The sequence below is a fragment of the Alosa sapidissima genome, chromosome 17, assembly GCF_018492685.1.
Source record: "Alosa sapidissima isolate fAloSap1 chromosome 17, fAloSap1.pri, whole genome shotgun sequence".
Taxonomy (NCBI): Eukaryota; Metazoa; Chordata; class Actinopteri; order Clupeiformes; family Clupeidae; genus Alosa; species Alosa sapidissima.
The window spans coordinates 9,073,708-9,088,849 of NC_055973.1; the positions used below are offsets into that span (position 1 = coordinate 9,073,708).

The 15,142-nt window shown below is 42.9% G+C and overlaps 1 protein-coding gene across 1 annotated transcript in view; it reads right to left on the bottom strand.

Moving 5' to 3' along the window:
* Positions 1–13,921, bottom strand: part of lancl2 (LanC lantibiotic synthetase component C-like 2 (bacterial)) — a 41,258-nt gene extending 27,337 nt beyond the window's left edge. The window contains exons 1-2 of the mRNA XM_042068827.1: positions 12,392–13,921; positions 657–774 (exon numbers count right to left, since the gene is read on the bottom strand). Of these exons, the coding sequence (XP_041924761.1) occupies positions 657–774; positions 12,392–12,559 (286 nt within the window). The 5' untranslated portion in view covers positions 12,560–13,921. The remainder of the gene's footprint in view (positions 1–656; positions 775–12,391) is intronic.
* Positions 13,922–15,142: the final 1,221 nt, after the last annotated feature.

The window sequence follows — 15,142 nt, forward strand, 5'->3', positions numbered from 1 at the left end:
TGTGTGTGTGTGTGTGTGTGTGTGTGTGTGTGTGTGTATCTATAGAACTGGGCGGTATATTGTATGAAAATATACTGGTACAGTCTCAGTCTCACCGTTTCCATGGAACCCTTCCCCTCACGCTTCCTCTGCATCCCTGTCCACAGCGGTTAAGGACACGTGAAGAGATGCAAACGCCATTGACTTACATCAATACTCCTTAAGGGCGCATTCACACTGGGTTCGTTTAACTGGACCGTACCCGAGTGCGATTACTCCCCCCTAGCCCTGACCCAGCTGGAGTCTGTTCACATTACATTTTTGTTTGCGAACCTGGGTCCGTTTATGTCATAAAAACTAGCTTCTTTTTACCAATATCGTTTGGCAACGTCGCAAAAACAGCAGTTTATTTCCTGGTTTTGGAACAGTTAGCATTCAAACTGCACCGGAGTTCTAACGCACCGTACCCCAGACTCCCGTTTTCGGTAGACTGCGTATCAGTATGCAAGACAGAGCAAAGTTGAAAGAGCATGCATTCATGTGTGAGTAGTCATGGGGGGCCTGCTGTGTATGTGTGTTTACCTGTCCTGCCAGTGTAGTCATGGGGATCAGTGTGTGTGTGTGTGTAAGAGAGAGATTGTGTGTGTGTGAGAGAAAGTGTGTGTGTGTGTGAGTACCTGTCCAGCCAGTGTATGTGGAGTAGTCATTGGGGTCGGCTGTTTTGAGCCCTTCGTCCATCTGCACCAGCAGGTCTTTGATCTTGTTCTGCAGTTTCTTCTCGAAAGCCTCCCTAATCTGAGAGAGGAGAGGAGAGGAGAGGAGAGGTTTAACGTCTATTTATTGATTCAAGCTTCACACCATGGCATCACTGCCATACATGACAATAGTCCAATACATCCTATTGGAGCCCCATATTAGACCCTCCTGTCCACCTTTACACACACCCAACAGCAAGAGGGGATGAACGGAGAGAAGAGTGAAGAGGGGATGCAAAGCAGAGCAGAGAAGGGATGAGACAAAAAAGAGAGGAGTGAGAAGAGGTCAGAAGAGAGGAGGTGGGAGAGGAGAAGAGTGGAAAAAGGGGTGGAGGATAGAGGAGGAGGAGGAGAAGGGGTGGAGGAGAGGTGGAGGAGGAGAAGAGAGGATACAATACAAGGATACAAGGAAGTTTATTGTCACATGCATATAGTTACTGGAAGTAAGAAATGCAGTGAAATTATGTCAGTTGGAGAAGAGGTAAGACATTTAGGATGTTATACACAGAAAGAGGGTTCATCAAAGAGAGGAGAGGAAGAAAGGATGAGAAGATGAGAGGAGAAGAGATAGCAGAGGACAACACAGAGATAATCAGGAAGAGATGAGAAGAGAGGGAGGAAAGGAGAAGAGAGGAACGGGGTGGAGGACAGAGGATGAGTGGAGGAGAGGAGAAGGAGAGGTGTAGTGGAAAAGAAGAGAGAATCCTTATGGGACCAGAAGAAAGGAGAGAAGAGAGAAAGAGAAAAGAGAAAAGAAGAGAAAAGAGAGAACAGAGGATAGAAGAGAGGAGAGGAAAAAAGGATGAGAAAAGTGGATAAAGGATGAGAAAAGAAGCAAGGGATGAAGTACCTTATAGAAAGAGAAGATTAGCAGGCAAAAGGAAAGGAGAGGAGAGGAGAGGAAAGAAAATGAAAGGAGAGAAGGGGAAACGGAGGCTGTTGCATTCCGCACAGGGATGCGCCCACAGGACAGCTTTTACATCTCAGGATAAACCTGCTTTAATACCAGCACTGGAACACCAGATTACCATCTGATTACTGATAAATTCCAAGGCTTTTCTGCCCACAATGGAATAAATATCACACTATTACATTTTTCTCTGTCTAGCACTCATAGACATACACAGTCATTTTCTTTATCTATATGGCCTAATACACATACTAATGCTAATTCTTTTATGCAGTTTCCATAATAATATTATACTAATATTCATACTAATATCTCACACACCCTCACAGGTACACACCGAGTCAAAGAGTGGTAGATGAACCACGTACACACCGAGTCAAAGAGTGGTAGATGAACCAGAGGTGTCTGATGTACTGCACTAGCACATCAGTGAAGCTGTGAGCAGAATCTTGATGAGGGTACGTTTCAGCGAGAGACAAGAGAAAAGAAAGTAAGAAAGAAAGAAAGAAAGAATATGTGTACAGTGGACTGGGAGCCTGATGGTGTGTGTGTTTGTGTGTGTGTGTTAGTGTGTCTGTCTAATCCAGCATGTACCCAATTACATATTGTGTGTGTGTGGGGGGGAGCACCGATGCTGATTGTAGTGCTGCTGTCTGACATGCTTGCCATCCAGGTGAACGATAGAATGAAAAAAGAAAGAAAAAAACAAGCCAACAGGAGACAGGAGGCCTACTGATAGCAGAGCTCCACACACACACAGAGAGAGAGAGAGAGAGAGAGAGAGAGAGAGAGAGAGAAGCGAAACAAGGAAGGCGAAACACTCCGACTAGTCTCCACGTTTTACTAGCAGCTAGAGCTAGCTTGCTGCTGGCTACATGGAATAGACCCTGAATGTACGGGAGTCTGGTCCAGCAGCTGTGATTGACATTAGCAGCAGAGTAGCCACTAGGTCAGCACCAAAGATTCTACAGTAGAGCGCTCCGCTCTAGAATCTTTGGTCAGCACCCATCTACCAATCTTCATATAGGGCATTACGCATCCAAGGTTGATTTTGTCTGATTTTTTCCATAAAAGTTGCCGTGACAATGTTACTTTTTGATCTCAGAGCTGTTCCCAACTCCTCCCTTGATTAGGAGAATGACCCATTTTTATTTAGCATTACACAGAGCTTACACAGGAAATATGCTCAGAATATGCTCTTTCACAGCAGTTCCTTTAACCGATTTTTTATGAACACGACTCTAATCTCAAACTCTAATGTCAAAAAGTCAGATGGAAACCCATCTAGTGTTAGAATAGCCTGCCCAACTCTAACTGGTTTGGAGAAACTCTTCCATTCACTTGAAGAGTCATCTTTTCCAAGAAACGTTGTGTAGCCCTGTTCATGTACACCATAAATTACTCAAAATTCTCAAAATGACCTTTATTTTTAACCTCATCACACAGTTTCGTGTCATCAGTGGTCGCCATGTATGTGAAATGGGGCAGCAGGTTTTACCTGTGACTAGCCCAAAGTAAGAACAACCACAGCCATAATCTTCTCACTTTCTTCTCTTCTATCTTTCATCTCCATTCCATAGTCTTAGTCGCACAAGAGCATCTTTACACACTGATACATCTTATCTTCATTCAGAGGGTGTTAGGTTCAGGCAGCATTGTCAGTCAGGAAATCTATAAGCAGCTTTCTGTGTTATTTTTGTAAAGCACGTTGGCCGTTTTTATTCTGGTGACGGATGAGATAAATATTGCTTTTCCCATGATGCAGCTGAAGATCAAAACAGAAATTAGTATGCCAGAGGCTCTGACAGTGAGGAATACAGAAACGCTTAAATAACAAGCAGGACACTCCACCCGTTCCGTCCAGTCCACTTCGAATTAGGCTTCTCGCTGTGAGTCTCTGTCTTGTGCATTAGACACAGACATAGACACACATACACAAACACCCAAAACACAAACTCACTCAAAAACACTCGCTCAAACACATTCACTCAAACACACACAAAAACAAATAAGCACAGGTAATTAATGTGCTTGTGACTGGCGAGCCGATCTAGTACATCTGTCCCAGTTTGAGCTAATTAAAGCTGCCAGGGCCTTGTCTGCTGGGGAAATGTCCTTCTGATCACAGGATGCAGTCTATGCTTTGCTAAACGATTGGCAGGCTCCCACGGTCTACCACACTCCCTAAATTCTCACAAAAACAGTCCATCCTCACTGAAATCGACTACACAGATGGAACAAGGGTAGACAAAGTGCCTGTCCGCCTGGTAGATATTTACCATCCTGGACCATCTACCCATTGCGTTAAAAAGGCCTAGAGCTGCTCAACGCCTTATGGATGGCTGAAAAAAAAATGTATCCAGAGAATGAGACAAATGAGACATTTTAAAAACACAGGTTTTGGTGGTTAAATACAAGTTACTACGCTGCTGTTGCTTTTAAAGTATTAAAGTAAAAGGCAACTAGCACATTTTAGAGCCTATCTCTATGTGAAGAACACAGTGTAGAACAAAAAGGTGTAGAACAGTTTGGAACAGATGGTCAGAAGGTTTCAAACGAGGTTCCATTGCATTAACAGCAAAACACTCTTTTTTCCATTCAACATGACTGCAATGGAACAGCAACTACTATACAATAACGTCTCCAGTGGTAGAGTAATCGCTGAATGTTTCTCACACAGTATCTGATGGACTGGGTGTAGCCCACAGTACAGCCCCATGAGGTACTGCAATGCTGGGATAGACAGATGGGGAGCATGAGAGAACACACATGGAGGAGGGAGAGATAGAGAGAGGGAGGGAGGGAGAGATGGAGAGAGGGAGGGAGAGATGGAGGGAGGGAGAGATGGAGAGAGGGAGGGAGGGTGTGTGCGAGAGTTTGCACCAGCTGATTAAGCACATTTTACAGATGGAGGATGCCAGGTCACTCACCTAACAATGAGTGTGTGAGTGTGTGTGTGTGTGTGTGTGTATATGTGTGTGTGTGATGGATTGCAAGAACTAGTGAAGCATAAATTAGACTGGAAGACCAGGTCAAACAATTATAATATTGCAGTGTGTGTGTGTGTGTGTGTGTGTGTACGCAGGTGGCAGCAGGTCACAAACACCTGCTGTGTGTGTCCTGCTGCAACCTGCGCACACACATGCATGCTCACTCGCGCACACCAGACATGTGGACTCGAGTCACATGACTTGGACTCGAGTCAGACTCGAGTCATGATTTTAATGACTTCAGACTTGACTTGATAAAATTCGGCATGACTTGCGACTCGACTTGGACTTGAATACTATTCACTTGAGACTTGACTCGGACTTTGCCTCTTTGACTTGTGATGACTTGACATGTCTCGAATCAAAAACTAAATTTCCTGATCGTGGACCAGTCACCCCACAGACGCTTTCCCGCGACTAAAAAAAAAATAGCGGAGACAAGCGGCCAGAGCACAGTACAGTACTGCCGCTACCCCCACACGCGTTACGCACTGTGTGTAGGGCACCAAGAGACAGAGGAAGGACCAACATTTAGCCAATCACTAGTAGCTTTACTGCAAACTGATTTGCACTCTTGTTAGAGAACGTTTAATGTCAAAAAGCACCAACAGCATGTTACATAAAGTTGATACTTTTCGAGTCCTCTCCATTAAGATCCAATTTGAACTTATGCTAGCCTACTGCATTTAACTGAGAACGCATCCAAGCACGCACGAGAGGGAGAGAAAATGAGTAGGTTCCAGCTGGCTTGTCATTGTTGATGATGATTGATATCTTCTTTTAAATATAAGAAACATATAAAAGGAAATCGTGAAGGCAACAAATACGAGATTAGAGGAGATTGTGAATTATCCGGTTCTCACTAGCCTACTGTACTGTTATAAACTATGAGATCCAGGTCACTATGACATAGCTGCACTCACTGTGATTTGGAAAGTGGACAAGAATATTATGAAGAGTTGTCTTAGCCTTGTGTAATGGAACTGGTCTTAATAGTCTTGAAGTATTCAATAATTTATTTACATGAAGCACATAATATGCCGATTGAAATACATTTCACTCAGCTACTGTAGCTAGGTGGCTACTGGCTACCAGGCTCATAATTCACTTTTAATTGCAAACAGAAAATGTCAAGCAAGCATCATGTCATACATGCTTCTCTTTCCAAGGGAATGAAAGCTGTTTGTGCCAACTTAATATCATGCTTATCATTGTTAATATTGTGCTATACATGTGGCACAAACAATGTTTGAGTTTGTGGACTAGCCATAGGCTATATTTGAACGGAGCTGGTAAAAAAAGGATCATTATGAGAACGTGTGACACAATGGGCTTAAAGTGACAGTGCACCATTTACAAATGAGATAAACAGCATCAAATGTGTAGTATTTCTTAAGAAATGAATACTTTAAAACAAAATTACTGTCATTATTATCTTTTAAATAATATAAAAGTGTTGACCTTGGCTTCCCTTATGAGTCGCCACTGCCAGACAGCCTAATAAATTGTTTGCAGGCAAATCTGTGGCCTAGCACAGTGAACTGCCATCAGTCAAATTATTACTCATCCTTACAGTGGGCTCCGCAATTTGGAAAAACAATATATATATTTGCAGCTGTGCTGAGTGTTATGTAGCTATCCGTTTACAGATTACACAGGTATGCGCATGCATATGTCGTAAAAGATTACAAGACAGAAACATTGAACATATTTTAATCTGTATTTATAAACAAAAAATACTGTGGATTAGATGGAAGTGCTAAAATTATGATCGATAGTCTAATAATGGCATTATTAAGTGAAGAGTACCTAATGACTTGTTCAGGACTTGAAAAAGATTGGGACTTGGACTTGGACTCGACTTGGCTTTGATGTGACTTGGACTTGGACTCGACTTGCCCTTCTCTGTATTTACTTGGGACTTGACTTGGACTTGACTGCTAAGACTTGGGACTTACTTGTGACTTGCCAAACAGTGACTTGGTCCCACCTCTGGCGCACACACACGCACACACGCACACACGCGCACACACACACACACACACACACACACACACACACACACACACACACACACGCCTACTTGTCTCGAAACAATAGACAGAGAAAGGGAGGGAGAGTGTGTAAGAGAGTTTGCACCAGATTAAGCACATTTTACAGATGGAGAGGATGGCAGGTCACTCACCTAACAATGAGTGTGTGTGTGTGTGTGTGTGTGTGTGTGTGTGTGTGTGTGTGTGTGTGCGAGTGAGCATGCATGTGTGTGCGCAGGTTGCAGCAGGACACACACACACACGTTCCAAAACAACACTTTCTCAAGTAAGAAGGTCTCATTATCAGCATAGGAGATATAAAAGGGTGAATTTCAAAGTGGAGACAGGCCAAAAAACCATATGGCAATCACAAAGGAGGCAAGCAGTCAGGCCTTAACAACCGAGAGTGCACGGGGCACTACTTCTGAGAGCCATAATAACGCTCCTCACAGGAAGAGCCCACGGCTGAGCTTTTTAATCATTCCCTTCTCCTCTCCCCGTCCTTGGGAACTTGTCACCCCCCGCAGCACCAACTCAAATTAAAGCGGGAAACTTCTCTCTGAAATCCTGCCTTAAGGAGGCAAACTCCAGCATCACCATGACCTCGGTTTAAGCTTCCAGTCTGACAGAAGTGCCCAGCCTGGTGCGCACCTGAGTCATGGCAAAGCTGATCCAAACGTGGGCTCTGATTAAAAAAAAAAGAGGCTGTTTGTCACAAAGCCTCTGAGCACACAGACAGGGATTAGGAGACATTTGCAAAGATCACCTGAAGGCTTAGCAGCGAATCACTAGCTCCTGGTGTCGCCCATTATTTGGTCTGCTGAACGTGTGGGGATGGCTAGCAAACGTGAACACTTACAAGCGTGGCAACAGCCTTTTTTAATTCCCCTGTGACGACTGACACCGAGCTCACTTAGATCGAGATCAGATGTGGCACGAGCAACCGTTTCTGCACAGTCATTAGCAGAGGTGGGACCAAGTCACTGTTTGGCAAGTCACAAGTAAGTCCCAAGTCTTAGCAGTCAAGTCCAAGTCAAGTCCCAAGTAAATACAGAGAAGGGCAAGTCGAGTCCAAGTCCAAGTCACATCAAAGCCAAGTCGAGTCCAAGTCCAAGTCCCAATCTTTTTCAAGTCCTGAACAAGTCATCAGGTACTCTTCACTTAATAATGCCATTATTAGACTATCGATCATAATTTTAGCACTTCCATCTAATCCACAGTATTTTTTGTTTATAAATACAGATTAAAATATGTTCAATGTTTCTGTCTTGTAATCTTTTACGACATATGCATGCGCATACCTGTGTAATCTGTAAACGGATAGCTACATAACACTCAGCACAGCTGCAAATATATATATTGTTTTTCCAAATTGCGGAGCCCACTGTAAGGATGAGTAATAATTTGACTGATGGCAGTTCACTGTGCTAGGCCACAGATTTGCCTGCAAACAATTTATTAGGCTGTCTGGCAGTGGCGACTCATAAGGGAAGCCAAGGTCAACACTTTTATATTATTTAAAAGATAATAATGACAGTAATTTTGTTTTAAAGTATTCATTTCTTAAGAAATACTACACATTTGATGCTGTTTATCTCATTTGTAAATGGTGCACTGTCACTTTAAGCCCATTGTGTCACACGTTCTCATAATGATCCTTTTTTTACCAGCTCCGTTCAAATATAGCCTATGGCTAGTCCACAAACTCAAACATTGTTTGTGCCACATGTATAGCACAATATTAACAATGATAAGCATGATATTAAGTTGGCACAAACAGCTTTCATTCCCTTGGAAAGAGAAGCATGTATGACATGATGCTTGCTTGACATTTTCTGTTTGCAATTAAAAGTGAATTATGAGCCTGGTAGCCAGTAGCCACCTAGCTACAGTAGCTGAGTGAAATGTATTTCAATCGGCATATTATGTGCTTCATGTAAATAAATTATTGAATACTTCAAGACTATTAAGACCAGTTCCATTACACAAGGCTAAGACAACTCTTCATAATATTCTTGTCCACTTTCCAAATCACAGTGAGTGCAGCTATGTCATAGTGACCTGGATCTCATAGTTTATAACAGTACAGTAGGCTAGTGAGAACCGGATAATTCACAATCTCCTCTAATCTCGTATTTGTTGCCTTCACGATTTCCTTTTATATGTTTCTTATATTTAAAAGAAGATATCAATCATCATCAACAATGACAAGCCAGCTGGAACCTACTCATTTTCTCTCCCTCTCGTGCGTGCTTGGATGCGTTCTCAGTTAAATGCAGTAGGCTAGCATAAGTTCAAATTGGATCTTAATGGAGAGGACTCGAAAAGTATCAACTTTATGTAACATGCTGTTGGTGCTTTTTGACATTAAACGTTCTCTAACAAGAGTGCAAATCAGTTTGCAGTAAAGCTACTAGTGATTGGCTAAATGTTGGTCCTTCCTCTGTCTCTTGGTGCCCTACACACAGTGCGTAACGCGTGTGGGGGTAGCGGCAGTACTGTACTGTGCTCTGGCCGCTTGTCTCCGCTATTTTTTTTTTAGTCGCGGGAAAGCGTCTGTGGGGTGACTGGTCCACGATCAGGAAATGTAGTTTTTGATTCGAGACATGTCAAGTCATCACAAGTCAAAGAGGCAAAGTCCGAGTCAAGTCTCAAGTGAATAGTATTCAAGTCCAAGTCGAGTCGCAAGTCATGCCGAATTTTATCAAGTCAAGTCTGAAGTCATTAAAATCATGACTCGAGTCTGACTCGAGTCCAAGTCATGTGACTCGAGTCCACATGTCTGGTCATTAGTCAAATCACGTAAAGTGGAGAAAGGTGATCCATCCTGCCTCTTCATTACTGAACACTGAGCATGCATTCATACTCTTGGTATAAGCAATTCAATCCCTCTCGCTCTGGGTCTGCTATATGGCATATCACATAATTAAAGGTGAATTAAATGTGAAATCCCGCAGGAGTGTTTGAAGTGTTTCGCCTTCCCTGTGCCGGAGCAGAGAAAATACCCGTAGTCTACCACCCTCGGTCTCATCTCTCATTCACGCTCGCACGTCGGGCTAGACGGTAGGCTACATCTCAAGGCAGGACAGCCAGCATAAAGGGGACGAGTGCTTCAAGGAGATAACCACGCTCAGCTTTAGCATAACAATGAAGCTTAGGGGGGTGGGGCGCAGAAAAAGCAGCTTTAGGTTAGCAATGCCACACTGCAGTGATTCTACGGCCGGTGTTGAAATAAATGAGGTTGTATTCAGAAAAGCAGTCAGTGACTGTGGAGACAGAGCAGGACAGGCTATTGTTGGAGGCAGCGAAGCGTGGGAGGATTTTAGCTGACTGCACATGTGTGAAGAAGAAAGCGGAGAACTTGTTAATAAACATTTTCTATGGACTGCTGCCGAGTTAGACGAGAGCCAGAGCAGGACAGACCAGGAAAGACCAGGGACAGATTGGGCTACAATCTGGTCTGGTTTCTCTCACCTGAAGTCCACACAATGGTCAATATATTGATTATTGGTTTTCGAAATCTACAAATATCAAAATCAGTATGGGTCTTTATAATCTAATTGCGGTCTGGCTCACATGGTATGAAGACGTATTAATTAAGTCTGCCCGTTGCCACGTGGGTTTTTAAGGCAGTGTGCGGGCCATGTCTGGTTCTGTACTTTCTCTAGAAATGTATAACAATGTCTCGTCTGTCCTCCACCCTACACTGGAGACTGAGGTGGAGCATCTCCTTGGGGTGGATGCTGCTGCTGATGCTCTGTGCTGCTTTTCTAGGCCACAGTTGTAGCATCGGCCCCGAGTTACCCAGAGCTGCTGAGGACTGAGCAAATCCACCTGACATATGGGCAGAATCAAAAATAAACATGACATCACCGCATGCGGCTGACATTCCCTGGCAGGCTGAGCTGATTTTGCTGGTGTTATGAGTCACCAGTCAGAGCAAAAGTACATCTCCTTACAAAAGTACATTTCTTTTCTACTTTAAAAAAAAAAAAAAAAAAAAAAAAACACAAGAGCCATAGTGGATTTGAACGCCACTGACAAAAGTCAAATTCTAGGAGTCAAGTTAAAAAAAGGGACCATTTTGCCTTTACTGCAACCCAGCAAGATTTAAACCATGCTAGCACTTGATCCTTAGCCTCTGGAAGACACTTTCTACAGCAACTACATCAAGAATAACCTCACATGAACCTTCTGTCTCTTTAACAAGTGTGGACCTGACCTCTGTCATTTTCCTGGCCCCACCATCAGGCTTCTGAATGGAGTTAGCTCAGCACAAAGACATGGCTGCCTGCAGGGGTTCCAGTGACAAGCAGCTTTACTGTATCAGCTGTTGTTGTTATGCACTTTTGAGTAGGCTACATCATCATCCACCCCAAAACCGGCTCCTCAAGTCCTGATCCTAACAGATGCCATCTAGTGATGCAATATCTCTTCTTTGTGACTTTCAGATGCGAACAGAATGATGCTATTAACCATACAGTATCTTATTCAGAGCTTTCCAGGGCCTGGCTAATAACATTACCAGCAATTCATTGAAATGCTGCTTGCTGGGAAACAGTCATTAGCGATGTAATTTCCTCTGCTCTGCAGAACTGTGGCCAATGTCTATGGCAGTCAGTGTATTACTACCTAATATGTTTAGCGGTTTTTAATTATATCAGTACAGTAAATTACATTTAGTGACATTGCAAATTTGAGACTCCAGTTCCAGCATAATCTATGCTGCTGTCAGTACTGTTTGTGGCCATAACAGGCCAGTTTCAAAGGCCAATAGCTGATTATGTGCTGCATTAAATTAAGTTTCTATATCCCACAGGAACCTGTGCGTAAAAAACACCTCCAAAGTTTTGCCATTTTGACAAACATTCCATTTTCTTTTCATTCAGGCCTTCCTGTAAAGTTATTAGCCTACCTTATGACATGAGGATAGAGGATGGAAGATACTGAACAATGCTAGCCATTCACAAGACACACACACTCATAGACACCTCATTACAAGACCCGGATAGATCCCCAGAGAGGGAAACTCATTTAGAGCAACCCAATTACTTTCCAAGGGCAATGGGATGCACATCCTGAGAGGTCACTTCATTTCCAGGAGGCACGCAAGCGCCCATGAAAGGTTGGGCCTGTAAACATAACTGATATTAATGCTTTCAGACATGTAGATCAAATTCACCTAAATAAATAAATAAATAAATAAATAAATAAATATGGTAGCAAATCCTGTTGGTCGAGACAGCATGACGTGCCAATGCAAATGAGTTTAAGGATGATGCCAGCACTGACAGACAAGCTAAGCTAACAACTTTGAGACACGCCCACCACCAAACCACATCTAACTAACTATAACCAAAGTTCCTATAGTGTTAAGTGCTTAGATGCAGAACATCTGAAATGGGCTTGCAAGGGAGACACTTCAAAGTTAAAACATAAACATTGCACGTAAACTTTAACAAGACTTGCTTGCTGTCTTTATCAAAGAATCTGTCAGGCAAGATTTGACTGGTGATATGATGCCACGTCTTACAAAATGAATTGAAGAGACAACGTGAGGAAGAAATACCGTTATGTCCATGACACAAATTTCTACTTCATAACTCTCTCCAATTCGAAGACTAGACAAGTTAATTGATAGCTAAAACCAGCTAGCTTCATAGATAGCATCTTGCAGTGGAATAATAAACTGGATAAAATGCCGTATAGTTGGCTGTGAATTACCTTTCCGTTGGCATCAAATGGTTCACTCCCATCACTGTCTTGTCCTGAGTTTGATGATGAGAAAACTCCCTGGTCCCAGTCCGGGAATGGGTTCACAAAAGACCTCTCCTCCATCTCTGATTCAGATGTGGTGACCAGTTTTAATCTCTTTGACATGTTGTCTCCCATTTCCACGGAACGCCAGCAAGGCCAAACTGTACCACCACCAAGTTCCCGTACACAGCTTGTGCGTAAAACGCGTTTCTCATTCAATACAATCCAGTTTCGCTGTTGGGCTGAATTCAGCGCAGCTGATCAGTCAAATCTGGTCAATATTTGAGAGGCACTGGCAGTAAACGAGGGTTTGGTGTTCGAATAATTAAACAGTAGGCCTACATTTAAATTAATAACCATCAAAGTATATTCCACCTCACTCGACTTCACAGAAAATTGTCAAATGTAAGGTTAGGCTATATAAAAAGAGCGATTAGATTTTTTTGAACCAACAAAATAATAGCATAAAATAGGTTCTTGTAGGTTCGAATAATCTGGCAAAACGTTGAACAGCATGTTCTGGTGTCCTTCTCAAAAAGTTATTTCTAAATAACTGACGACGTAAAATTCTGAAATGTTTCCAACTGAAGCCTCTGAAAATTGTAAAGTAGTTTCAGAACTCAAAAGTATTTCACAAACCTGCGCAAAATAGGCTTGTCCTCGCGAAAAGTGGAATTTATTGTCCAAGAGTAGCCTACTACAGCTACATAATGGACAGCGATAAATTCCAGCCCATTCACAAGCTATTCAATGACTTGATAATGGATGTATTCCTTCTACGTTGTGCAACTGTCAAAATGTCCTCAATTAAAGACTGAAAATATCCCTGGGTGCTGCAGGGTAATCCCAAAATAAGTCCCAAAATCGGTGGAGGTTTCACAATACAAACACAGCCGCAAACTGGTGTCACCACTGTAAGACATAGCCTTCTTTGACCTGCCAAGACCAAAAAATTTCCTTTTGGCGGTCGCTGGAATCACCCCCCTCGACGCACAGCGACCCCCTCACAGTAACCATCCCAGGCAGCAGGGCATAATGAAGTCATGCATTCTTCGTAATAGCCTATGTGATATAAAAAAAATACAATAGCCTAGTATATTGATCATAAATACATTGCTCAAAGCTCGCTGTCCATTGTTTTCCGTTTAAAAGGGGATTCGTCCTATTATCATTTCCGGACTCCGACTTTCCCTTTCGCAGACGGTGAGAGGTGGTCTTTCCAATACCGTGCCGGGTGGACAGGGTAGCTTCGAATCCACCACACCAACAGAAAGCAGATGTCTCTCGCCGATCTGGACCGAAATTGAGTGCTCGGCGCGGAAGAGACAGATGGCGTTTCTGCTGCTGATTTACCACACGCGCTCGGATTATGGAGGAAATAAATCCATAAACCCTTCGCTTCTCGCCCTCCCTTAATTCTTGATTTTTGGATGACACGTGATTTTTTTGCTGGACAGTGCTGATTGATTTCAATAAACGATACAGGTTGGGCTGATTGACATAGACTATATTCAACACATACATGGGGGGTGTAGTCTAGGCCAACTATAACCTAATGCCAGTGATATTTTTGCCAATCTATTTGCCTGCAAGATTAATTATTAGTCTATACTGCTGACAACCTCATGACAAATGTTGAATAAACGCATTAGCAAAATATTTAAACATTTTTTTACTGGGCACCAGCCTTCCTGACCACACCCTCTTCAGTATATTTTTCCTGCATACAGACATGTTTACCTAATTGCTTGCTATTTCCTCAGCTATGAGCAGAATTCACCCAACAACTTTGCAGTTAATTCATTGTGGTCTTTATATAACAGCATGGCGAATTCCCAATTAATACACATACTGAGAGCTGAATTAGTTAAGGCAGGAAGACGTTGCCATGCTTAGTGTCCACTGTCACATCCTTTAAGAAGCCTGCACAGTGGAAAAGGCATTAACACTCGCTGGAGTTGGTCTGGTTGAACTCAGAGATCATCTTGTGCCCGGAGCATTTGAGGAGGGTGTCTCTGTGAGGTCTGCCCTGCTCGGTCTCATGCATGCCAGAACTAGACCCCTGGCTCTATCCGGTTTCTTCTGTATTTTGTAGTGCTTTGTACATGTAGGCTATTGGCTCCTGCTGTCCTGTTGGTTCTGTTGTTTTTCTTTTAATCTTTTCAGCTACATTCTTCATAGTGTGATGAGGTCCATGGAAAAGGGATATTTGTTTTATTCCAAAAGAAGATTTGAAAAATCTGTAAAAACAGGGGTTGAGGTGAAGTGAAAGTGACAGGTCATGGTGCTCTAGTGCAAACAGTTGTGTCTGAGTGATGATATCTCTGTCCTCCCTCTCAGGGCCTTTTAATTAGTAATGTGCGGAGGCAAACCCGAACAGGCTGAGAGACTGTGGACACGCTCACATGACTCTGAGAGCACTTAACCCTGCGCCTTGTAACTGGTTGTTTTCTCTCAGGTCAGTAGCATCTATTTTTATTTTTTTAAACAATTTAGAATAATGTCCGTCCTTAACATAGCGTATGAATATCATAGGCGTCATCGTGGTGGAATCACTGTGTCAGAGCCGAATTGTTTCCTTTTTTTAGCACTAAGAGAAGCTTAATACACACAGGGGTTTATGTTGTTTACTCACAACTTGTGCCACAGCTGAGCTTCTGGTGGGTAAGCATGAATGCATCACTGCTAATATCAGTCAGGTGTGGAGAAAAACAGTGT